Source organism: Miniopterus natalensis, chromosome 7 (genome assembly GCF_054644295.1).
Source record: "Miniopterus natalensis isolate mMinNat1 chromosome 7, mMinNat1.hap1, whole genome shotgun sequence".
In the NCBI taxonomy this organism is placed as follows: Eukaryota; Metazoa; Chordata; class Mammalia; order Chiroptera; family Miniopteridae; genus Miniopterus; species Miniopterus natalensis.
Window position 1 is genome coordinate 82,601,096 of NC_142087.1, and position 24,260 is coordinate 82,625,355.

Sequence of the window (24,260 nt, forward strand, 5' to 3'; positions counted from 1 at the left end):
GAGTATGTGCTCCGGCTTTAGAAGGAGAGGTCAAAGGCATATTTCAAAGGTGTGTTAATCCAGATGCATGGCCAATGACTGGGCTGGCTTAAGGTGGGGAGAAGACTTCTGTGCCTGAGGCGTGACAGCTGGCCACACCTGCCCATTTAAGGATTTATGGTCAGCTCACCCTGTGATACTCCTTTCTGTAGGCCCCCTTTTTTGGTCCACACCTCTTTGGCCTCCCTCCCTGTCCGCCTCCCGTTTGAACCCTCCAGGCACCTCCCCAGAGAGCCCATTTCGAGCCCTTCTCTGCCAGAGCAAAGGAGGGGCTGATCCAACAACAGGCTGCTCTTAGGACCCCAGCCCCATGCACCTCCCTCAAGGGGCACCCATCGGGGCACCTCCCAGCTCCTTGCTGGGGTGTGAAGTTGGGGGTCCAGGTCTCCTAAGCCCAGATCCTCCACATGTCACTGTGTGTCCACACCAGTACCCACCACCCCATCCTCACCGCCTCCCTGCTCCATACCCCAGCCCTGGGGGAAACGGGCGATGGGTGGGGACTCCTCAGCACAGAGGGAGGGACCTGCAGCCACAGCCCCAGGCCTGGCATGCCCACCCTCCTCCCTCACAGGACCTAGGCTCCCGCAGGCCCCTCCCCCGACCTGGTCCTTGGGGGCCTGGCCAAGCTCTGGTTCCCATGGGGGGCAGGGTGAGGGCTCTGCAGCTTCTCCAAGAGGTGCCCACAGACGGCCTTATATGGCCAAGAGGCCTCCAAGCCCAGGAAGAATCTGATCTCTCAGGAAGAGCAGGGAAGGGGCTGTGGGTGAGCGATGCCTGGAGTGCCTCTGTCTGCCCCCAGCCTCCTGGGCCCCAGTGCCTTCAAGGGGCCAGATTAGCCCTCACCCCTGGCCAACTTTGGATCTGCAACTTCAGGGGCCTGACCCTGCTGGGGCTGCCGCCTGCCCCTCCAGCACCACACAAACCACACAAATGCCCAGCAGGTGTGGCCTTCCTGCCAGCCACTGGCCTGGGCCCAGCTATTGCTGGGCCATGCCATGACCAGCCAGGCCACTGGCCCTCAGCAAGTAACCTCCCCACCTGGGCTAGCCTGGCCTTGGCTCCCCACTCAGCAGCACCAGGCTCCCCACCAGGGCTCTGGCTGGGACTCAGCACCCCTCCCCCTGCTACACACACTGCCCCGCCCCCACCTCACCCTCCTAAGCCCAGCATCTTCCCTCCATCTCTCCACTGCTCTGTCTCTGACTCACCCTGTCTGGATCTCTCATTCTCTCCCTGTCTCTGTCTCGCAATCTCTCCCCACTACTGCGCTAGATTAGCCACACTCAGACACTTGGGCAGGCCTTGGACATCCCCACCTCCATGTCTGGCCTCTGAGCACCTGTGTCTCCTGGGTGTTTGGAGAAGGGACTTGTTTCTGATGTGGGGCAGCAGCCTGATCATAGGGGCATTTCCTGCCAGGCTTGCCCACACACCCACCCGGGGAGCCCTGGCCTCGGGACCAGCACTTCCACTCCTGGGTACATGCACAGGAGAGATATGAACGAGTGTCACACAAAATCTGTATATGACTGTTCACGGCAGCACCATTACTAACCGCCGCAATGGAAGCAGCCCAATGCCCATCAGTGGGTGAGTGGTAGGCAGAGTTCCTGTACCTGCTCTGACACATGCGAGTGGGGAGGCTGGCTCCTAGGGGAGGATGCCCAGTGACCAGGTGTTTGGAGTGCACCCCACTCACTCTCCCAGGTGAGGGAGAGTGTCAGCTGGACCAATCCCACCTTGGACAGGACTGTGGAGGCCGAGTGGGAGCTGTGGGGGTGTGACTTAGGTGGAAGTGGCCGCCCGTCAGGACTTCAGGTGGGGACGGTGGAGGCAGAGTTATCTCCGGGTGCCTGTGGACCACCCACAAAGCCCGCTGCTCAGCAGCTGGTCCGTGCTTCCCATGACCAACAGGGAGGCGTGGGCCTGTGTTTAGGGCCACGGTGAACCCAAGACAGCCAACCCTAAACAGGGAATTGACTCAATCTGCCACAGAGTTTATCTGCAGAGATGGCTGAGTCACCACTCCCTACTGCCCTGTTTTCAGGGAGCATCCTCTGGGCCACGATCACTGTGTGAGTCTGCCTGCTGGAGCCAACAGTCCCCCAAGAGGCCTGACTGGGGGTCCCCTGGGGCCACCACTCCCATCTAAGGACACTCCAATTTCATAAAAGGAGGGGCTAAAGAATATCAGAAAGAGGGGAGGCATGGAGGTCCAGCTGGACCGGACTGGCCTGGGGCCTCCTATCCTCCCTGCCCATCTGGAAGGCTTGGGCTCAATTTTTTTTTTTTTTAAATATATCTTTATTGATTTCAGAGAGAGGAAGGGAGAGGGAGAGAGAGATAGAAACATCAATGATGAGAGAGTCATTGATCGGCTGCAGCCCGCAACCCGGGCATGTGCCCTGACGGAATTGAACCCCGATCTCCTGGATCCTAGGGTAATGCTCAACGGCTGAGCCACGATCAGCTGGGCTCGGGCTCATTTTTGAATGGCAGGGAGCAGAGGGGTAGGCCAGGTGGGCCCCCCCAGGATACTCCCCCACCTCCTGCCTATGTAGAGGTGGGGGTGGGGCTCAGCTCCAGGCCTCTGTTTGCCTGGAGTTTCAACATTTACAAAACAGTCGTCCTGGGCTCTTCTGGGGAGATACTTTCTGGGAGATTGTAAACATGTGGAGACTCGGAGGGCTCCTCCCAGGCACTGGTGGTGGTGGGGCCTAGGGCCTAAAAACTCACCCCCCCACCCCCCACCTTGCTGTGTGACCTCGCCTCCCTGGGCCCATGAGCAAATGAGCTGTTTTCCTGCCTCGCCTCCACCATCTGACTTGGGCCCTTTGGCCACATGCAAACCTGTGCCAAACACCCAGTGCCCTCAGGCCTGGGCTGGGCCAGCACCTAACGAGCACTCCCTAATGCCATGCTCATGGAGTGGGGCACCGATGGGAAGACTGAAGATCAGACAGGCTATGACCCTGCATGACACTTCACCCCCCTTACCCCCCCTCCCCCCGCATCAGGAGGCTCTGCTGTTGACCACACAGGGCTTATCTGCAAGGTGCTCATCCCTATTCTGAAAGGTCTGCTGGTGGCCAGACCTGCGCCCACATGCTCTCCAGCAAAGCTGACCCTGAGTGTCCTCAGCAAGGCCCCAAGGCCCTGGTTCCAGGAACTGCAGGAGGTTGACGTAGCCTGTCTTCCTGCCTCCCCTATCTCCTCCAGGAATGTGCTGAGCCCCCCACCCCCTGCCCACCCAGGGGAGGAATGTGGCAGAGGTTGCTGGGAGCTGGGCCCTGGGGGAGAGGGTGGTGTGGAGCCCCACCTTTCGAATTCCCAAGGCCAAAACCAGACCCCACCTGCCCCCCTGTCCCTACCCCAGTGTGCCAGGCACTCCGAGTCTCCCTCTCAGCCCCGTCACTGCATGACAATGTCCCCTCCTCAGAGAGGCTTTCAGCTGGGTCATCCCCCTTCAGAGCCCCAGACCAGTCACTGTTGGCATTCTAGGCCAATGCCTCCCTGAGGGGCTGTCCTGGGCACTGTGGGGTGTTTAGCAGCATCCCTGGCTTCCACCCAATAGTAGCCAATAGCACTGTCCCCTCCCCCAGTTGTAACAGCCTAGCATTGCCATGTGTCCTGGGGGAACTGCCCCAGGTGAGACCCGTTGCCCTAGACCCTCCTGAGATGAGATGTGTATTGCTTCTTCCCCAGGGCTCTCCCTGGGGACAGGGGCTGGTGCCCAACCTAGGGCCAGGACAGCCTCTGGCCCCACACAGCCCCCAGCCCACAGCCACCTGCACGAAGTCACAGCAGGTGGAGGGGCAATAGCACTGCCTGGCTGGGCCCTGCTGACATCCCAGGGCCTCAGAGCCTCAGCACCCGCAGAGCTGATGGGGAGGGGAGAAGCTGCTGGGGGCCAGAAGAGCTGGGTGGGGCGGGGCTAGCCAGACAAGCCTCGCCAGGCCCACTCACCTGGGGCAGGAATTTGTGGGTAAACCATTGCCTCTGGGCGTGTTTCAGCAACTGCTGACACCCAGCTGGCTTGGTGCTTGGATGGGGCCCAGAGAACAGGCACTGTCACCACCCAGGGGCCTGAGGACTAGGGCCACCTTCCCCTTTAGTCCCCCTCTGGGCATCACCAGGGATGGGAGAGGAGATGGGACCCCCAAACCTGCCTGAAGTCCCACCGTTAACCCTCCTCGAAGCTCAGCACGGGGGGACACGGTCCTCTCCTGCACCTCACTCCTCTGCCCCCAGAGCCCGAGGCTGGGTTCAAATGCCCCCTGGCCCTGACACTGCGACTTCAGGGAGTGACTTCCTCTTACTCAGCCTCCGGCTCTGTTCTGTAAAATAGACTCATTAATTACCCCTCGCTGGGTTGCTACAGGGCCTTCTTTTTTTTTTTTTTTTTAAATGTCTTTATTGATTTCAGAGAGAGGAAGGGAGAGAGACAGAAACATCCATGATGAGTCATTGATCAGCTGCCTCCTGAACGCCCCCTACTGGGGATCGAGCCCGCAACCCAGGCATGTGCCCGCACCGGGAATCGAACTGTGATCTACTGAATCCTAGGGCGATGCTCAACGGCTGAGCCACGCCAGCTGGTCCACAGGGCCTTCTTGACGGGGCCTCAACCAGGTGCCAGGCCAGTGGACCCTCCCGGGGGCCTCTGTGGCCCCCAGCACACTGCCATGTGGCCGCTGGGCACGCCTGTTCCTGTGAGCCCTGCAATCAGGTTCCATCACCTGGTACCAGTGGCTGTTTGTTGACTGGCAATGCTGCCTGTTCCTCCAAAGGCAGAAAAAGCCAGGGCCTGAGGAGCGTCCCAGGTCACCTCCCAGACAAACAGCCCACAGACCAGCCGTCAGACCTGATCCCACTGGGGCAAGGGCTGGGTGTGAGTTTCTCCTGAGCACTGGTCTCCAGGTGCAGACCTGACGTGGCCTTTCTCAGCCCGTCTACCCTGATCCGGCCCCTAGCTGCCCCTCTCCTGCTTGACTCTCAGCGGCACCACGAGGGCAGAGTGAACAGCTTTGACCTCCTGGTGGGGAGACTGAGGCTCAGAGAGAAGGGCGGGGGGCCAGGGCTCTTTCTGCACAGGGTCAGAGGTCAGCTGGGGGGCCCCCCCACAGGCCTGGCCTTGGGGTGGTCTGTGCTGTGCAGCCTCCTCCCCTTGGACCTGAAGCTCCACCAGGTTTGGCTGAAACCTCTTGGCCTCGGGCCAGCAAGGCGAACCCTTGTTATGTCTTCTGGGACAGGCCAGCTGGACGCACTGTGTGCTCCTGGGACGGAAGTGCCTCCTTTCCTGTCACTAGGCTCAGTCCTCTAGCCAGTCCCCACGGGAGGGGTTAGAAGGTGGGGTGTCTTGGGTGTTCCCCACCTCACAGTGTCTCTCTGCCGGGGGTGGCCCAGGCAGGGGGCTCTGTCGGCTGGCCATCCAGGGGGACTTGGTGCAGAGGCCAGGCCCTAAGGGCCTGCTCCGGAGCACCTTTACCTATAACCTGGGGAGGAGCCTCCTGGGAGCCTCCTGGGGAAGGAGGCTGGCCCATCTGGACCTTGACCCAACGCCAGTGAAGTCAGTAGTGAGCTATGGCCTGGTGGACACGGATGTGAAAATCTAGGGGGTGGGACGCCTAGGGTTTGCGCTCTTTATTATGTGTAGGTCATATCTCAATGAAAAACATCTAACAAAATACAATAAATAAGGTGGTAAAAGAAAATGACAAAATAAAATATTTGAACCAAAGTAAAATAGAGTGGAACGGGATGCTGGCCCGGTGCACCTGGTTCCCCGGGCTCTGACACCAGTGAATAGCGCCGCCGCTGGCCCCAGGCTCCCCTCAGGCCTGACCCACGTGTGTCTCCCTTGAGCCTTACCCACATTGGGGAGGGCCAGTGACTGCCTGTGTCCCTCAGACCAGAGGATGGTCCCGAATAACCACTGGGAGGCAGTGGCCCCAGCACCTTCTTGGTGGATGGCTCATGGAAGCCTGCATGCTCTCACCTTCCATGGTGCCCTCTGGGGTGGACTCTGTCAAGAGCCAGCCCTTCTCCCAAGAGAAAGGAGGGCAGGCTGGAGGGGCCAGTAGGCAAGGCTCCTGTCCAGGTCCACGTGGCGGGAAGCCTGTCCTTTGGCCCTGACCCACCGCTCACCCTGGGCCCCCGCCTAGGCCTGGAAGGAAATTTCCTCATTTGGAGCTGTTCCCTTCCACACACAATGCATTTGGGGCTGGCCTGGCCCTGCCTGGCCCAGAAACAGCTGACGTGGGAGGAGGAGGGAGCCTCCCCTGGAAGTCTGCACAGGCACGTCTGAGAGCCTTCTGTCTGTGAGGTGAGCCCACAGATGGTGCTGAGAACCGGCAGGGGGCCACACACATCAACCTGATAGTACTGGCCACTGTCACCTGCCTAAGCAGCCTGAATGGGGACCTGCATGAGATTGGGGTAGTTACAGTGTAGCTCCTATAATTAACAGTCCAGGATTCAAATCTACCCATGCGACCTGGGGCCTCAACATAATAACAATAATGATGGTGATTGTGATGATGACGGTGGTGATGATGATGGTGATGATGGTGGTGGTGGTGATGATGGTGATGGTGCTGATGATGATTGTGGTGATGGTGACGATGGTGATGATTGTGGTGATGATGGTGATCGTGGCGATGATGGTGTGATGATGGTGATGGTGTGATGATGCTGATGGTGATGATGACGGTGTGATGGCGGTGATGATGAAAATGATGGTGATGGTGTGACGGTGATGATGATGGTAAGTGCTAGCACACTGAGGGCCTACTGAGTGCCATACCAGTTCTGAGCCCTGCATGTGTTAACCCTGTGAATGCAGACAACCCCAGCCCTGTGGGATTGTGCTTTTACCATTGACCCCACTTCACAGCTCAGAGGTAGAGGCAGCCAATTAATTTGTCCAAGGTCACAGAGCCAAAAGGCTGAGGGAGAGTAGAAACTCCACCTGTAATCCTGATATGAGATTGGCAGCCAAGGTTATGCAGAGCACTTTGTGGGTGGAAGGTGGGCTGGAAGAGGCGTACGTTCTAGAGTGGACAAGGGGCATTCAGGGACCTGACTGGGACTACCCTGCTGAGCAGCTGCTCCTCAAGCCTCTGGGGGCTGCCCTGGGATCTACAAAAAGGGCTTAGCTCAACACTGTCGTCCTGTGCCAGGTCCTCCTGCCCACCATGCCCTTCGTCCCATCTGGACTCTGGCTCTTTCCCAACCCACCAGTAAGGGGGTAGGGGCCTGGAGCCTGAGGGAGATGGCTCAGCCCCCTTCAGCTAGCAGGGAAGTGGGCAGGGAGCAGACAGGTGAGCCTCTGCCCTTAGGCTGCATACAGGGCCACTTGCATGTGCAGCAGTGCCTGCTGGGGACAGCGCGAGCAGGATACGGGGACATTTCCCCCAAGCTACAGATACCTGGAAGTCTGCTGCCCCTCCCCTACAGTTACCAGGAGGCCCTGAAGCTCAAGTCCTTCCCCTCCTCCCTTCTGTTTGTGGGATCTGGACGTTGGACAGCAGAGCTTCTCAGACGGGTTCCTCCAGATTTCATGTTCAAGGGTGGGGAGCAGTTTTCCTTTGAAAACATGGCCTTGGGACCCCGCCCCAGGGAGAGAAGACCGTGATGCCTTTGCGTGTCCATGTATGTGTTCCTATAGTCTTAAGAAATTTAAAAAAATATATATCTTTATTGATTTCAGAGAGAGGAAAGGAGAGGGTGAGAGGGAAATAGAAACATCAATGATGAGAGTCATTGATCGGCTGCCTCCCTGCCTCCTGTATGCCCTCGACTGGGGATCGGGCCCGCAACCCGGGCATGTGCCCTGACTGGGAATCAAACCCTGATTGCCTGGATCCTAGATTGATGCTCAACCGCTGAGCCACGCCTGGCTGGCCAAGAAATTTTTTTTAATGTGGTAAAATATAACATAAAACTCACTGTTTTAACCACTTTTAAGTACACAGTTCAGTGGTATTAAATACACTAATAACATACTACCACCACCACCATCCATCTCCAGAACTTTTTCATCTTGTAAACTTGAAACTCTATCCCCATTAAACACTCACTCCCCTGCCCCCTCCCCCAGACTCTGGCACCCACCATTCTACTTTGATTTTGACAACTCTAAACACTGCATATAAGTGGAGTCATACAGTATTTCTTTTTGTGACTGACTTATTCCACTTAGCATGTCCTCAAGGTCCATCCATATGCATGTGTCACAATTTTCTTTTTTATGCTGAATAATATTCTATTTTATATACTTAACATATTTTGCTTATCCATGAGCCTGCTGATGGGCACTTGGGAGGTTTGTTTGTTTAGCTACTGTGAACAACGCCGCAGTGAACACGGGTGTGCAAACAGTATCTGTTCATGTCCTTGCTTTCAATTATTTTTAAATGTTTTTATTGATTTTAGAGAGAGGGAGGGAGGAACATCAATGTGAGAAACAGCGACAGTTTGCCTCCCATACGCACCCCAACTGGGACTGAACACAAAACCTGGGCATGTGCCCTAACTGGAAATGGAACCCATGACCTTTCAGCGCCCAGGACAATGCTCATCTGAGCCACAGTGGCCAGGCCCCTGCTTTCAGTTCTCTTGGGTGTATAACCAGAAGCCGAACTATGGGGTCACGTGGATGGTGAATGTGTGAGGACCCCCACGCTGCTCTCCACAGCGGCTGCACCATGCTATTCCCACCAGCAGCTCACGGGGCTCATTTCTCCACGTCCTCGCCAGCACTTAGTTGTTTTTTCCTCACAGCACCCACTCTACTGGATACTATAAAAGGTGAGGTGGTGTCTTTGATTTGCATTTCCCTGATGATTAGTAATGTTGAGCATCTTTAAATGTACTCATTGGTCACTTACCTTTGGTGAAATATCTATTTGAGTCCTTTGTCCATTTTTGAATCAGGTTGTTTGTTCAGTTTTAGAAGTTCTCTATGTATTCTGCATATTAATCCGTTATCAGATGTATGATTTTCAAATGTTATCTCACCCTGTGGCTTGCCTTTTTACTCTGCTAGTGTTTTTAACAAATTTAAAAATTTTCATCAAGTCCAATTGTCTTTTTTGTTGTTGTTGCCTGTGCCTTTAGTGACATATCTAAGAAGTCATTGCCAAGTCCAATGTCATGAAGTTTGTGACCTAGTTTTCTTGAAAGAGATTAAGGTCTTACATTTAGGTCCTTGATCCATGTTGACCTTGTTTTGCATATGGTATGAGGTAAGGGTCAGCTTCCTCCTTTCGTATGTGGATGTCCAGTTTTCTCCCGCACCATGTGTTGAAAAAACAGTCCTTTCCCCTTGGTCTTGACACCCTTCTCAAAAATTATTTGATTGTACATGTGACGGCTTATTTCTGGGCTCTCTATTCTGCTGAGTACTCAAGGAAGGCCCTCTGCAGACCTCTGCCTGCCACTCTGGTACTCGAGCTGCTTGTCTCCTGTCTTCCAGCTACAGAGAAAATTCCTCTATCACCAGGCCCAGCTGGGCTCACCCACAGACAGACACACACAGGCAGGCCAGCTATGCAGATCCCCAACCACGAACATAAGTTATGTGCCTGCATGTCCTGTCTGTGCACATGCTAAGGGTGTACATGCTAGGGATGCATAGCACCCGCCTCTCAGGGCTACAGGAGCACTGAATGACCTTCCTGGAGGACACCGGGTTCAGCGATCTCACCCGACGCCCAGCTGCTGGAGCCCAGTGGAAGCAACAGCAGACACACTGGCCACAGGAACACCGATTTCCAGGTTGAGAGGACTTACAGCCCTAGCTCCAACCAGGACCACATGCTAAATCCTTCCAGAGTCATGAAGTTGGCAGTGACTCAAACCCGGCACTGTGAAGCCAGGCTGACCAGGATTATTTACACATTCAGTCCCACACGAGCAAGCAGACCAGGTCCAGAACCCTTAACTACCACCAGAGACCCGGGTGGGGAGGTGAGGGGGTGTTTCCACGCTCAGCCTAGGGCAGTCCCCATGGGGCAGGCAGGATGCACTTGGTCTCAAGCCCGCCCTCGGGGGGGTGTTCTGTGTCACCGGGAGATGAAGTCCCAAGCAGATGTTTCAGCTGACTGCCCTGCACACGTGTCACACGGATGTGGGGCAGGGGCTCTGGGAAGTCAGCTCTGCACCCTGGGATTTAAAAATGTTCTTTATTGGTGGATCTTGGCACCGGGACTCCGGAGGGTCGGAGCGGGGTGGCGGCGGAGGTCGGGGTAGCGCAGGGCCGTGGGCGTGACCTGGTTCTGCCTCCAGGCGTCGGGCCTCGGTTCTCCCAGCGTTGGCCTCCAGGTCCCAGGACGGCGTCCCACCCGCGGAGGCCGCACGGCGCTGCCGCTCTCTCCCCGCGCCTGGGGCCTGGCTCTGCCCGCGACACCCAGGAGGGCTCCTGCTCGGCCAGTACCGTGGGGACCGTCCCCAGCACTGCGTCTGGGCTCTGGCACCCGACGAACACCCCCCCCGCCGTTAGCACCGCGAGCTGCCTTTGCCGACGTCGGGACAGGGCGGGAACCGGGACCGCGGCGCGCCGGGGTCGCCTGCCCGCCGGATGCCGCGGGGACTTCAGCCCGCAGGCAGCTCCTCAGAGCCACGCCCCACCTTCGCTCCCGTCAGCCCGCCGGAAAGGGAAGTGCGCCACGGCGGCCGGCCTAGCTCCGCGCAGGCTCTCCGGGCGCGCCGGGACCCGGAAGCACTCGCCGAGGCCCCGCCCCGCCCGCCTGGAGCGCTGCCGGGGCGCGCAGCTCGCTCTTTCCGCGGACGCGCTCGTGGTGGTGGCAGCAGGTAGGCCGCGTGGCCGGGTGCCGGCGCCGCGAGGCTCCGGGCGGGGGCCTGGCGCGCGGGGTCGGGTGAGGGTGAGGCCGCGGTGCGGGGACCGGCGTCGGGGGCCGGGCTGAGGTTGGGACCAGGCACGGGGTCCGGGGTCCGGGGTCCGGGCGGTCGGGGTGAGGTTGAGGCCACGGCGCGGGGACACTGCTCGTCCTCACGGCGCCGCGCGGGGTCTCGCAGGCGCACCCTCGACATGCAGAACGACGCCGGCGAGTTCGTGGACCTGTACGTGCCTAGGAAATGGTGAGCGCCGCCCGCGTCCCGTGCCCACCTTCCCACCCCCTTCACCCCACCTGTCCCGCTCACTGCATTCTCCCCGCAGCTCCGCCAGCAACCGCATCATCGGCGCCAAGGACCACGCGTCCATCCAGATGAACGTGGCCGAGGTGAGCCGGCGGCGCGAGGGCTTGGGCGTGCGGAGGCGGCTCCGGAGCAGAGGGCTCGAGGTCTGGGCTGGCCCCGGGACCGACGGAGCCCAGACCCCAGGTTTAGACTTAAGGCGCTCGAGTCCCTGTCTGGTGACCCTTCTTCTCCATCAATAGGTCGACAAGGTGACAGGCAGGTTCAACGGCCAGTTTAAAACCTATGCTATCTGTGGGGCTATTCGCAGGATGGTGAGTGTCCCGGGCTTGGCTCACTGGGGGCCTTTGAGGGGGGAACGGTGTCTTCTCTTTCTCAGGCCTGAGGCCATTTGTTGGCAGAATGGGTTTATGCCTCTGAGACTAGATTGAGCTGTCCCTCTGTTCCGGGGGAGGGGGGAGAAGGGTGCTTAAAGGCCCCAAGCAGGGCCATCCTTTTACCTTGGATCTTCCCAGTTATCACAGGCCCCGCCCGCCTCCCGCCCAAGTCCTCCCCCTGTCCAGTGAGACCAGAAGAGTGCCCACAGCTAGGGCTGGGTGGTCCCCGGTGGACCTCCTGCCAGCTAGGGGCAGCAGGGAACATAGTTCCAATGTGTTTTCTCCCAGGGTGAGTCAGATGACTCCATTCTTCGATTGGCCAAGGCCGACGGCATCGTTTCAAAGTAAGAGGGCTCACATTTGGGCACAGGATGGGACTTCTCTGGAGACAAGGCTTTAATGTCGTTCTTCCTTTTGTTTAGGAACTTCTGACTGGAGAGCATCACAGATGTGAAATTTGTTATAAATAAATAGTGGAAACCCCCTGTGTTTGTTCATTGTATGCTGGTAGGCGTGCTCTGGGCTCTGGAGGGTCAGGGCTGACAAGTCTATGAATGGGTGACGAGGGGCCAGCCTGCTGAAAGGACACAACCTATGAAATATGCTGCAAAACCAAACTTTACTTTAAAGCACAAATACAAACACCTGTGACAGGACTCGGTATTGAGGTCAGATAGTTGCTTAACGCACATTTAAAATCCACAACTGCTACTGGGCTCTGAGGGAGTGGTACCAGGCCTTGGACACCCTTCAGATGCCTGGGCTTGTTCTAGAAGATGGGGGTTCAGGCCAAGGTTTGGCTTAAATACTGGCTTTGCTGCAGGGATTCTTGAGTACCACACGTAGCTCTCAGCATTACTAAAAAAGACGTACAGCAGGAAAGGTTACAGACAAAATTGGAAGACAACTAAATCTTACTATGTAAATGTGCGATCTTAAATTACTGTATCAGTTGTTCTAATGACTATAGAAATTCCCAAAGAGATAGGTCCCTCGAGGTGAAGTTGTAAACGAGGACATGTTTTGCAAATCCCTTACAGTGCTGAAACAGAAGTGTCCTTGAGATGTATGGTGGCAGGACAGGTTGCTTTCCAGAAGTTGCTGGACCTAGGAACTTACACTCTCTGATCCACTTGATGTGCACCTGGTTTAGGGGGCCAGCTTGGAGAGGGAGACACCACAACAAGGTTGGGACACAGACACAGGCTTAATTCTCCATCCTGTAGTCTCCCTTAGCCTGAATGTATGGAAGAAGGAACAGCAAATGGGTGGGTGCACCTCTGCTGGGGTCTAGGCCAAGTTGCTGGTGGTTGGGTGCTGTGTTGAGCAGAACTGGCCTTTCTGCCAAAGCACCAGCCCACACAGAGAATGCAGGGTGGGGGCTGACCCAGGGCCCCTCCAGTGACAAGTCTGTAGCACAACAGGGAAGCAGCTTGATGGCCCAGGCAGAATGGCCATTTCCCAGACTAGCTAACTTGCCAGTCCTTGGTTCTTAAAGTGTTTTTGGTGGGGCAGCAAGCTGGATAACTGGACATCACAATTTGTGCAAGGACGATGCAGACTTGGGAAAGCTGCTGAGCGTGGACCTGCTGAGTGGCGTGATGCACCAGCCAGTTGGCCTAGACAGCCTTGGAAAAAAGGCATTGAGCCGACAACCCTCAGGGTGGGGGGAGGGTCTGTGAGGTGGGGGGTGGGGCTGTGGTCAGTCTCCTTCCAGCCTGAGGATGAAGTGTGGTTGCCAGTCACTTCACACCTCATTTAACCAGTTTGTGTTCCCTTAGGAGAAAGACCTACAGAGCAGAATCCCAAATGACAATAAATAGGATGTTTTTCTGTCACAATATTGCTTAGTGAGATCAAGAGCCACGAGCCAGCAATGCAGTCATCTGAAGGTTCAGAGTGTCGTGGGCCAACAGGTTTTTCCTGGTGAGGTGAAGGGCAGTCTTCACATGGAGCAGCTTGTTTGCTGAGGCCTGTTGGAGTGCGTGACACTTTGGCATCAGGACTTCACAGTGACATGATGCTTGGAAGAAGAGAGGTCCAAGAGTAAAAACTGGTCAAAACAAACCAGGAGGCCGTTCTCGTTGGCTCTGCTTGTGGATGTGGGGAGGGGAGTGGACAGGGGGGCTGGGTGGGAGCCAGGCCATGGGTTGGGGTGTGTCCTACAGCGCTGTTTCCATATCCAAAAATCTGAAGTAGTCAAGCTTAATGCTTCCATATGTTAACTTCAGCAACTTCAGTGTGCTCAGCAGCACGTGGAAACACTGACTGCCACTGTGACGCCAGTGCAGTGGCTACGATGATATGTGGAGGGCAAGGCAACGCAAATGAGAAATATGCCATGAAGTCAAGATCCACGACATAAATCAAGGGTCCTGGTGCCAGACCAGTCTCAGGCAAGTGAAAAGAAACTAACAAAGCCCACACTCTGTTCACGTAAGAACGCAGGAATACTCAGAAACACCATGGGTTGTGGTGCACTTTGGAATGGAAGCCAGGGTCCCCCAAGGAAGCAAGCGTGTGAAGGCAGGACTGGCATGTCCCAGCTGGGAGGGTGCAGCAGTGGGGTGGTGGTGCACTTCACTGCCTGGGAATAGCCCCTTGGCCTACAAATGTGGGTGCGCTGAGTGGCGTGGGCGCCAGAGGCAGGCTGGGCAGTGTCCTCGACTAGAACTGCTGCGTGAGGCGTCTGTAATGAGGTAACACCTGGTTCTCAGGAAGGTAAAGAGCAAGTTCCAAGGCCACAAGCACTGTGAACTCAAACCCAATTAGATCCCGTCTGTTGAACCGAAACCTTTCTTCTAACTTCTGTGTTGAAGAAGAGAGAAGGGTTAAGCGAGGTCACCTACTCTGGTTCTTATCTAAGTTAACAGGTTTGGGAGTGGGTGACTGGTCCCACTCCAGGTTAACTAGTGGGGCAATGACCACTCTTCCCAGGGGTGGTGCCCAGCATTACAAGTGCTGGCTGGGGTGACACTCATTGGGGGCAGTGGTGGGTTGGGATGGAATGGTGGCTGAGGTGGGGCCCGGAGGCAGGGTGGGGGTGGGGTGGGGTGCTGAGAGGTGGGGCTAGGGGGTGGGGTGGGTCCAGCACACTCACGTCTATGAGCTGCTTCACTTCGTTCTTGCGGAGGTCGCTGCTGATCTTGGCAGCGAGCAGCACGCAGGCGCCTGCGCACAGCTTGCGGTTCTGCTTGTTGAGCTTGCCTTGCAGGACAAGCTTCTCGAAGTACACGTAGGCCATGGACACGGTCACAGGCTCCAGGTTGCACTCCTCAGAGAGGTTCCGCATCTCGCGTTTTAAACTGCAGGTTTAAATGGAAGTCAGGTGCTCTTGGGGCTGCAGAGCACCACCCTTTCTGTGACACAGGGACAGGCATTTGGGCCATTAGAACAGCTCTGTTCCTTCCAGGCAGGCCCAGCCCAGCACTAGGGCCTACAGCTTGGTGGGCTAGCAGCATGCTGGTCTTGGGCTCCATTTGCCCCTTGGCTGGGTCCCACGGCACACTATCCTCTAGGGGCCACCACAGATGACAGAGTCCTTGTTCTCCTGTGGCAGCAAGTGGACAGTGTGGGACTGCGGGGAGGACACAAGTGCATAGATGTTGAGGTGTGGGTGCACTGAAGTAGCATCTGAACCACCCTAGGAGCCCTGGAGCTGTTGGGGTGGAGGTGTTAGTGGGATTCGACAGGGCAGGACCCCAGCGAAGGGCAGTGACCAGGAGCCCTGCCTCAGCCCGGAGCTCTAGCACTTGTGAGGCTGTGGGCAAGCCACCTTGGCCCGAGAGTTCGTCTTCTACCAAATAGGGACAATGGTGGTACCCGCCTATGGGGTGTCCTGGGCACCAGTGAGGACGGCTCAGCAGCTGTGAGAAGTAACGAAGTGGCCCGACGGACAGAGGCGTGCATGTATGTGTATCTGTGTGTGCATGTGTGTCTGAGTGCACATTAGTGGCCTGGTCAGAGGGTGGGAGGGGGCATCTGGATCTATAAAGCTCAGGAATCTATGGGAAATGGGAAGAGAGATCAATAGGACCTCAGAGGATGACACACATTAAAAGTAGGTTTAGGGGCCTGGCCAGGCGTGGCTCAGTGGTTGAACATTGACCTAGGATCCAGGAGATCGAGGTTCGATTCTCGGTCAGGCCACATGCCCAAGTTGCGGGCTTGACCCCTAGTCAGGGGAGTGCAGGGGGCAGCTGATCAATGACAACTCTCATCACTGATGTTTCAACTCTCTCTCTCTCCCTTTCCTTTCCTCTCTCTGAAATCAATAAAGATATATTTAAAAAATAATAATAAAGGCACAAATTAAGGAAAAAAGTGGGTTTTGGGGATGTCCCTGGGTTGGCCTTGGCTCTCCCTACCTCCTAATTTTGCTCAGTGTTAGCCTGACATGTGGGAACTTCTCCCGGAATGTCTCATTCATGTCCTTCTTGAGATCGGAGGGCTTCACGTATTCGATCACCGTGGTCTGCAACAGAGAGGGCAGCAGGGTGGGGCCAGGCCACTGTGAGGCAATTTCACGCAGCTGGGCCTGCAAATGTGAATGCACTGACCCTTCAGAGCTGCATCAGGCCTGTAAGAATGACGCATCGGGATGGGGGGCAGTGGAGCTCAGGATGCATGTCGGGGACCCAGGGTGTGGAGCACATGGGCTAAAGGCAGGGCTGACCCCAGGGTGGTGCTGCTAGCATTGCTCTCTAGCCTACTGCACGCCCCCTCCCCACAGTGCTACTGGTGTCCCAGAGGGAAGCATGTCAGCCCTGCCCTGGTAGTGCTGGGCTTCCCCGTGCTGGGGCAGTTTGCCCACAGCCCACCCACCGGTGCTGGGGGTGCAGCAGTGCGGGTGGGCAGCCTGGTGCTCACTGTACCATGTAGGAGGCGAAGATGAGGACTCGCTTGTGCTTGCCGCAGGGCCACTGCGGGTCATCCAGCAGGTTGGGGTTGTACTCCAGGGGATCCCCTGCATCACTCCCTGCAGGCAGAAGGCAGCCCTGACCCACCAAGAGGCACAAGCTCTGGTCCCCGGTTTCCATCAACCCAAGCCTCAGCAGAACCTACGTAGCACCCGGGGAGCAGCTGGGGCTGCAGGCGTTGTCCAGGAGCAGGAGTGATCCTCCTGGAGTCTGGGAGGGCTCCAGGCATGGGTGGAAGGGAAGGACATCCTGATGAGGATGGACCTGCCCTCCACCCCCAGAGCCATCTGTGGACACAGCTTCTCTCCACTGCCTGGTTGGGTGTCTGCTCCCTTCTGTCCTGAAAGGCTGTGCCTGACTCCACACGCAAGCCCGCCTCTGTTTAGACTGAGAATGAGGGCTCAAATGTGACTCACTGCTCTGCTGCCCCTCAGGGTCACTGGCCTGGCGGGCATGGTCACCTGCCCTGTGCCCGGGCACCCAGTTAGGGTACCTAGCTCCGTGCTGGTGGGCGCTGACTTGGCAGCAGCAGGTTTGTATCTCGACGCCGGCAGAGCCCGGGGGACGCTGGGACGTGGCTGGGGTGGTGGGCCGTGGCTCTCTGTCTTTTGTGCAACCAGTGCATTGGTAGGGTACAGGAACTTGGCATAAGACACAACCTAGAAAGGTAAGCGCATCTGGGTCAATCCTGCTCCTTCTTGCTGCTGCGGGAAGCCCCCCTGCAAAAGCTCCCCTCCTTGGCTCAGCTCAGGCAGGAGCTGGATGCTGCTCACTTGTGTTCTCAGTAACAAGAACATTCCAGAATGTCACCCCTGCCAGCCTTATCTGGAGCTGTAGCTCAGGAATGTTCTCCCTGCCTCTGATGCCCTTGACCTCTGACTACCAGTGCCAAAGGCCTGTTCTTATAGGACTGTGTGGCTTGCTCCGACTGGCCCCTTGCATTTTAGAAGATGAAAAGGAAGCACAAGCCCGGCTGGGCGTGGCTTAGCGGTTGAGCATAGACCTAGGATCCGGGAGATTGCGGTTCGATTCCTGGCCAGGGCACATGCCAGGGGTTGTGGGCTCAATCCCCAGTAGGGGGCATGCAGGAGGCAGCCAATCAATGATGACTCTTTCATCATTTATGTTTCTATCTCTCTCTCCCTTCCTCTCTGTGAAATTAATAAAGATATATTTAAAAACAAAAAACGGAAGCACAACTTCACATGCTCATTTTCTCCATAAGCATGAACTCTGCACACCTGCCTATCTGCCCGCCCACTCGCCCACCTGCCCTGACCGTGTGCACAGCATTGGCTCTTGCCTTTCCATCTGCTCCCAGCTCCACACCTTCCAATTCAAAGACCATCTCAGAAGAAACAGACACGCCGCCGGACGGATGTCTCTGCTTCTGGCTGTCCACCCTCAGGTCACTGCAACACACAGCACTGAGAGCTGCTGTCTCCCTCTGCCCTTGAGTGGGCGGGGCAGCAGAGCCTCACCTCACCGGTTGTCCACACAGACTCGAGGGCACATGCAGCAGCCACTCTCATTGGAAGAACAGTGGCACTAGCATCACCAGGAACATGATGAAGAACGCCTGTCTAGTCTTGCTCCCTCCCTAGACCCAGCCACTTCCTGTTACAATGCCGATTGGCAGTGATGTGGCCCTGTAACCCTGCAGTCTCACTGGGCGGTGCCATCCCCACCCTGAGCGCCATCTCCTTCTTCCCCGGTTACACACAGGACACAGCTGTCTGGACTGGTCACAAGGATGCATGGCAGTGTCCTCATGAAGAGGAACATCCCAGCACTGACATTTAGGCAGCTCAAACAAAGGTAAGATGTGGACACACCCCTTCCTAGAGAACCAGGAAATGGGCAGAGCTTCTGAGAAAATTTGGTGGTAGCTGATGTGCTGACCACCTTATGAGGCCATTGAGAGCCCATCGAGCCCAGCCCATGCCTCCCTGGCTCACTCACCTGACCCGCAGGCCTTCTCCATAGGGCAGGACTGAGAAGGCTGCACACAGGGACCGCTTGGCACAGATCAGCACGATCCTGCAGGGAGGGTGGGGTCAGAATGGGCAGCAGGTGTTTCCCAGGGAGAATTCCTTCCTGCCTAGACTCCAGTGACGGGAACTGCCACAGGTATTCGGGGGACTCTCAGGACAGGAGGCCCAGCAGCCAGGGCTGGGGGTCTGGCTGCCCCAGCTCTCACTGGTCCCCCACATGACGTGCTACACAGGAAGGGTCTTGACTGGCCCCATGTGGCAGGGTGGCAGCTGGAGGTCAGGACCTTAGTTCATGAGGTCAGGCTTTGGAGGAAACATGAGACAGATGTGTGCCCAGAGGGCTGTTTAGTTCAGGGAGCCCCTCCTCAGCCATCCTGGGAGGTGGGAGCCTAATAGTGTCAAAAAGCATCCTATTCAATGTCCCAAGCCAACGTGGCCCACTAGGTGCCCTCACATGGAGCTAGCGGCAGGAAAGTGAGCATTTCACCTCTGGAAACGGCTCTGCCCAGCCAGGCCCTAGTCGGCAGGGAGGACAACAGTGAGACTCGCCCCTTTTCTGGCTGGGATAACTGGGCACTTGGTGCCCACTGAGGGTGGCCTGGCTCTCAGGCCTATCCAGCACCTGCTCTTCAGCACTAGGCCCAGCCCGTCATGCTGGGGGGGGTCCAGGACTGTCCAACCTACAGCCACCACTGGGAGGGTAGATGCCTGGCAGTGTGACATCCAGTGGGTGGCGGAAGAGTGTGGGGACCCTTTGGGTCCAGGTGATGAGCTCAGATGCCTCAGAACTGGCAGAGTGGGGCATGAGAGGCAGGGGAAACTGAGCCTCCAAAGGCTGCACCTGCTGCCACTGCAGTGGTTTGGGGCAGCTGGGTTTGGGCGTTAATCCAACCTCCCCCTCTGAACTTCTGGATGAAACCAGGCCTTCTGTCCTGGATATGTCCCACCATGTCACCTGCTCCAACGTCCCTTCAATCAGTACCTCCTCTCAGTCAGGTGTCTCGGGGGTTCCAAGGAGGGAGGGGCAGTGGGCTAGCCATGGACCCGGGGCTTGGTTAATTTGGAGGGAGGCCAGTCCACTTGGAAAGGGACATGGATGAGCTGTGGCTCTAAACACCTCCCTCCCTGTGGCTCCAGGTCAGGATGTCCCCTCCCCCCATTTGAGGGAGGACATGATGGGCAGCCCATGCCGGCTAGTACCTGCTGTTCTTGGTGTCATACTGTCGCATGTTCTTGATGAAGTGAGTCTTCTTCAGTCCCTTGTGTCTGGGGGACCCGGGTATGTGCTTGGTTCTGCAGGTGAAAAACAGGTTACTTGACCCTCTAGGACCTTCTCTGGCCCCCAGAACGAGGGGCTGTGGAGTATGCAGGACCTTAGAGCTCTAGTAGGCAGCAAGCAGGATCTTTACCTTTGAACTGAAGGACATCCCACTGTGTCTTCTAGGAACTCAAGGGAGCAGCGCTGGGAGGTGACTCGCCTTCTGTAAAGAAGATACCACAGGGCTCAGAATACACACCCGGAGGCAGGATGAAGGATGAGTCAGGCCAGGGGGCAGGCTGCAGCAGCAGTCCAGCCAGGATGGTGGGGCAGGGGGTGAGGGGGGGCTGAGGGAAGGAGTGCACCCGGGGCCTCTGCAGGCAGGTGTGCTGCCAGCTCAAGGGGCAGCAGGAGGAGCCTGTCGGGCAGATACCCAGTGTCCTGAGTCCCAGGGTGGGGGCTGTGGAGGGTGACAAGACAGAGGATGCCAGCTGAAGCTGGATGTCAGGGCTGGTGCCAAGAAAGGAAGCCGCCTGGTAGAGAGGGGACCATCCCTGGAGAGGTGTCTGTGACCTGCCCTGCAGGGCTGGGTTCGGAGGCCCCACAGAGCAGCCCCAGGGGACTTTCTCAGGCTCATTTCCTCAGGCAATTTCCCAGCCGTGCCTGATGGCTCCAGCATGCTTGGGACCTCATTTGCAGAGCCCAGATCAGCAGCAGGCCCCATGGAGGTGCTTGGCGGATGCCCTGGGCTCTTGGAGGCCAGCTCTGCAGTGCAAGCAGCACCCCTACTCCCCAGCTGCCTGGCCTCTAGCCCAGCTCGCTCCTCTGGTTAACTCCGGGTTACTGCAGGGATTGGTGCCACCCATGGTCCATGTTCACGCTGAAATCGGTTCCCAGTTGGTTTCACAGACCTTTGTCTGTGACTTTCTTCTACATTCCCTTCCTTGTGTTTCATAGGTAAACTCAATCCTAACAACTCGATCAGCTGGGCAGTTTTACTACTCTCAGTTTACAGGTGAGGAGACTGAGGTACAGAGCTGGGAAGGTGGAGCTGGGCCACTCCGCCCCCTGCACATGGCTCTGCATCCCAGATTCTGCCCCGCCTTGAAGAAAGGCTCCTGTCTGAGATCCGAAGACCACCCAGACTGAGTAAGGGGTCCAGGGAAGGGGCTGTTGTACGTGGGATTTGACCATCTGAGAACAAGTGGCCCCTCTTTAAAGTGAGAGCCCTAATATATCAGGCACCTGACAGGTGTCAGCACCAGTGACTTTGAACCCGCCCCTGGAGCCCCTGGAGCCCCTGGAGGGAGTGTGGCCCTGCCCACACCGACTTGACTTTTGACCTCTTAGATTGCAGAGGAGACCCTGGGCTCTGTTAGGCAGCCCCACTGGAGGGGAGGGTAAAGGAGGGGCAGGGTGAGTAGGGGAGGGGCTGCAGGAGGAGCCGGGGGGAGCCTGTTCTGACCCACCTAGCAGCCCAGAACCTGGCTATATTGTGCATATTAAATGTTGAAATGAAAACAACACTGTGTTAGAAATCTTAGGAGTAAAATAAGGGTCCTGGTGGCTTGTTCAATGACTGAGCAGAGAAAGCTGTTCCAGACTGAGCCCTCAGTGTGAGACACAAACTCCCAGCTGTGGAATGAGCCGTGAGCACTCCCTGTGCAACCTGGTTGTAACCAGGATCTCTGCTCGCTCACCTGGCCCCCGCCACTGCCACCCTCTCTGAGCCCTGGACACTCATCTGACTTCACAATAGCCCCTCAGGCAGGTAGTGCTTAACTCAAGTCCATTTCATGGAGGAGTAAACAGAGGCTCAGAGAGGCCAGGCCACCTGCTTAAGGTCACAGAGCCACTGAATGGGTTAAACCACCACACTCACGACACAGATTTCAGGAAGAGAACCTTAGAATTCTCTCCATCCCTAAAAAACAAGTCTAAAGCCAGTAGCTAGCAGCCACCTTTGTTGGGCTGGTCACCCCTATGCACTCAGCAGCAACTCTCTGCTGAGGCCTGGGGAGCACAGAGAGAAATGGACGACCCCATCCTTGGGGCCTGTCTGTCACGGGAGGGGAGGGACCCCCAGACACAACCGCTTGGCCCTGAGCTTGGCAGCAGAGCCTAAGGAGGGAGAGATTCTGCACAGGCAGATGCAGCTCTCGAGGGCAGGAAGGACAGCTGAGTGGGGACTTGAAGACCAAGTAGGAGGGAGAGGCAAGGAGTAGAGGGACACAGGACTGTGGTGGGTGCAGTGGGAAACCCCAGGGGCACCCGACTCAAACCACATCCCACCCTCAGTGTCTTCCCAAGTTTGGGCCTTCCATATACCCTCTTCAATAACAGGCAGCAGTGCCCCTCCTGCCAGCGTGGGTCCAGGGCAGACTGCTGTCTGTTCACAGGGTCTGGCCCACAACACAGGTGCCCCAACTGTTTGCTCAAGGGACACCTAAGACGACATGTGGTCTGCCCAGTACTCACACCAAGAGAGGAGAGCAAAACCAAACTTGCAAAGTACTCGATGCAGCCCTCCCAACCAAAAGACCCTTGGAGGAACCCCATCGCCATGATCTGCCTGAGGGCCAGGGGCTGGAGGCGGGGACACCAGTTCAGTAGTAATGACCTCTAGGTAAGAAGGGCCACCTTTGGACTCCAGGGGATGGCGGGCACCCTCGCAGGGCTCTGCACTCCGCCTCTCCAGCACACCTCCAGGGCCAGGCTGAGCGTGCACACCTGCCTGGCAGCTCTGTCTTGCAGGCTAAAGGCCAAGCAGCGGTCTTGGAGAAGGGGCTGTGACAAGCAGGTAGTCCAGGTGCCCAGGCCCAGGAACCCATCACTCCTCAGGGTGAGGGCTGCGGGCGCAGTTTACTCCAGGGTCACCCCAGGGTCCTGAGGTAGGGGACAAGGAAGAAGGCACAGACTGCAGGGGCTGAGCTCAGGGGTGGTGGTCGCTCTGGGATGGGCTGAGGGGTTCCTAGAGATGGTATCAGGGCAGAGTAACTGTCACCTGGGATGTAATAGGGCCAGGGAACACTGCTCAGAGGGGACCGTGGGGCCAGGGGCCAGCACAGAGGTAATGGGCCACCAGGGACGGGCAGCCGTGGCGCAGGGACAGTGGTCTGGCCTGGTGCAGAAGACTCTGAGGCTAGATGCCACAGGGAAGGGTCGCCCAGTGCAGAGAGTACAGGGGACATCAAGGGGCACCTGGCAGTCTGTGTCCAGGGGACTGATAACACTGTGCTGGGAGGGGTGTGTCCAGAGGTGACAGGCCTGTCTGGGGGCTGATGAGGGCTGACCTCATGTCATGGTCAGGGCACTGACAAGGTTGAGAGGACCATGACTCCATGTTCAGGACTGACAGAATTAAGGGGACTATGACCCCTGGTCTGGGGACTGACAGGGCCCGAGGGAACCCCAACATTCATGTCTCAGGAGTTGACAGAACCCCGAATAACTGGGCCCGGACATCTTAGACCAATGGGGCCCAGGCTATCCCAGTCCTGCGTCTGGGGCTCACAGGGGATGGGAGGCACCTCCTGCCCCCCAAGTTCTGGGCTGACGGGTCACCCAACCTGGTGTCACGGGACAGGGCCCCAAGTGCGGCGCAGACGGGCCCGCCCCCCGCTGATGACCCCGGGTCGCCGCGCCCCCGCCCCGCCCCGCCCCGCCCCGCCCGCTCACCTCTGGCGCTGCGCGTCCAGGCCGAGGCCGCCGGGCGCCGGGGCCGGGCTGAGCAGGCCCTGGGGCGCCGAGGCCCTGACCGCGCCGCCGGGCGGGGCGGGGGCCACGGGATCGGGCCCCGGGGGCGGCGGCGGCGGCGGCGGCGCGGGCGGCTCGCGGGCCTCGGCGGGCGGCGGCGGCGGCGGCGGGAGGTTCTCGCCGACCGGGCCCAGACTCGGGGGCCGCCCGTCCAGGGAGATGTTGTTGAGGAAGAAGAGCGCGGCCTGGCGGCGCCGCGAGTCCCCGCGCCTCCGCAGCGCCTGCGGGGGGGCCCTGGCGGTGGGGCCCGGGCCGGCGCCGTGGCCGGGGGACGGGCCCGGGGCTCCTCCCGCCGCGGCCGCGGCCATCCTCTGACTGAGCCCGCGGGCCGCCCGCCGCCGCCCGCGCGCACGCGCCCGCGCTCCCCGCCCATTGGCCGCGACGCTCTCTCATGCAAATAAATCGCTGCTTCGCCCGCTCATTGGTCAGCGCGGAGCCTGGGGAGAGCCGCGGGGCTTGAGGCGGCTCCCCTGGGTCTTAGAGGCGGGCTCGCCGCCCTGGAGGGGCCGGGAGGCGCGGTCCCCTCGCCCGCGCTCCTGCGGTCCGGCCCCAAGCGCAGCGGCGGGGTGACGGCCGGGCTCGAGTCCCCGCCTCGGAAACTGAGCTCTTGCTGGGCTGCGACGTTTGTGGTCAGTCTCCGTTGAGCCGCGAGTGTAGGCTCCAGTGCACCTCCCCTTGGGGTGTGTGCCCGCGCGGGGGCTGAAGCTGTGCCACCTGCTGTGTCGGAGGCCCTTCAGTTTGCAAACTGCCATCT

At 58.0% G+C, this 24,260-nt stretch overlaps 3 protein-coding genes across 5 annotated transcripts in view; 1 reads left to right on the forward strand and 2 right to left on the reverse strand.

Annotated features, from left to right (window-relative positions):
* Positions 1-10,418, reverse strand: part of LAMA5 (laminin subunit alpha 5) — a 66,274-nt gene extending 55,856 nt beyond the window's left edge. For both annotated transcript variants that reach the window (XM_087819215.1, XM_087819216.1), the window contains exon 1: positions 8,934-10,418. The gene's annotated coding sequence lies outside the window, so the exon portion shown is untranslated. The remainder of the gene's footprint in view (positions 1-8,933) is intronic.
* Positions 10,419-10,781: 363 nt separating this feature from the next.
* RPS21 (ribosomal protein S21) lies at positions 10,782-12,064 on the forward strand. Of its 2 annotated transcripts, XM_087819220.1 has the most exons (6): positions 10,784-10,857; positions 11,083-11,145; positions 11,225-11,288; positions 11,445-11,516; positions 11,868-11,923; positions 12,002-12,064. In XM_087819220.1, the coding sequence occupies exons 2-6, from the start codon at positions 11,096-11,098 to the stop codon at positions 12,009-12,011; spliced, it is 252 nt and encodes an 83-aa protein (XP_087675346.1). In that variant the 5' UTR covers positions 10,784-10,857; positions 11,083-11,095; the 3' UTR covers positions 12,012-12,064. The 2 variants fall into 2 exon arrangements, with proteins under 2 accessions (XP_087675347.1, XP_087675346.1); XM_087819221.1 differs by lacking the exon at positions 12,002-12,064 and having other exon boundaries at positions 10,782-10,857; positions 11,868-11,927.
* Positions 12,065-14,151: 2,087 nt separating this feature from the next.
* On the reverse strand, positions 14,152-23,814 carry CABLES2 (Cdk5 and Abl enzyme substrate 2). Its single transcript, XM_087819218.1, has 10 exons — positions 23,429-23,814; positions 19,902-19,973; positions 19,693-19,785; positions 18,461-18,538; positions 17,802-17,910; positions 16,992-17,157; positions 16,454-16,557; positions 15,947-16,053; positions 14,680-14,884; positions 14,152-14,387 (listed from the first exon to the last, which is right to left on the reverse strand). The coding sequence occupies exons 1-10, from the start codon at positions 23,812-23,814 to the stop codon at positions 14,247-14,249; spliced, it is 1,461 nt and encodes a 486-aa protein (XP_087675344.1). The 3' UTR covers positions 14,152-14,246.
* Positions 23,815-24,260: the final 446 nt, after the last annotated feature.

What these genes read in the sequence shown, in the direction of transcription:
- RPS21 (XM_087819220.1), top strand. Translation starts at nt 11,096, where the DNA reads ATGCAGAACGACGCCGGCGAGTTCGTGGACCTGTACGTGCCTAGGAAA. An exon ending in TCCAGATGAACGTGGCCGAG is followed by an intron (nt 11,289 to 11,444) that starts GTGAGCCGGCGG and finishes CTCCATCAATAG; the next exon opens with GTCGACAAGGTGACAGGCAG. An exon ending in GTGGGGCTATTCGCAGGATG is followed by an intron (nt 11,517 to 11,867) that starts GTGAGTGTCCCG and finishes GTTTTCTCCCAG; the next exon opens with GGTGAGTCAGATGACTCCAT.
- CABLES2 (XM_087819218.1), bottom strand. Translation starts at nt 23,814, where the DNA reads ATGGCCGCGGCCGCGGCGGGAGGAGCCCCGGGCCCGTCCCCCGGCCAC. An exon ending in GGATGTCCTTCAGTTCAAAG is followed by an intron (nt 19,786 to 19,901) that starts GTAAAGATCCTG and finishes TTTCACCTGCAG; the next exon opens with AACCAAGCACATACCCGGGT. An exon ending in TCATCTTCGCCTCCTACATG is followed by an intron (nt 16,054 to 16,453) that starts GTACAGTGAGCA and finishes TCTCTGTTGCAG; the next exon opens with ACCACGGTGATCGAATACGT.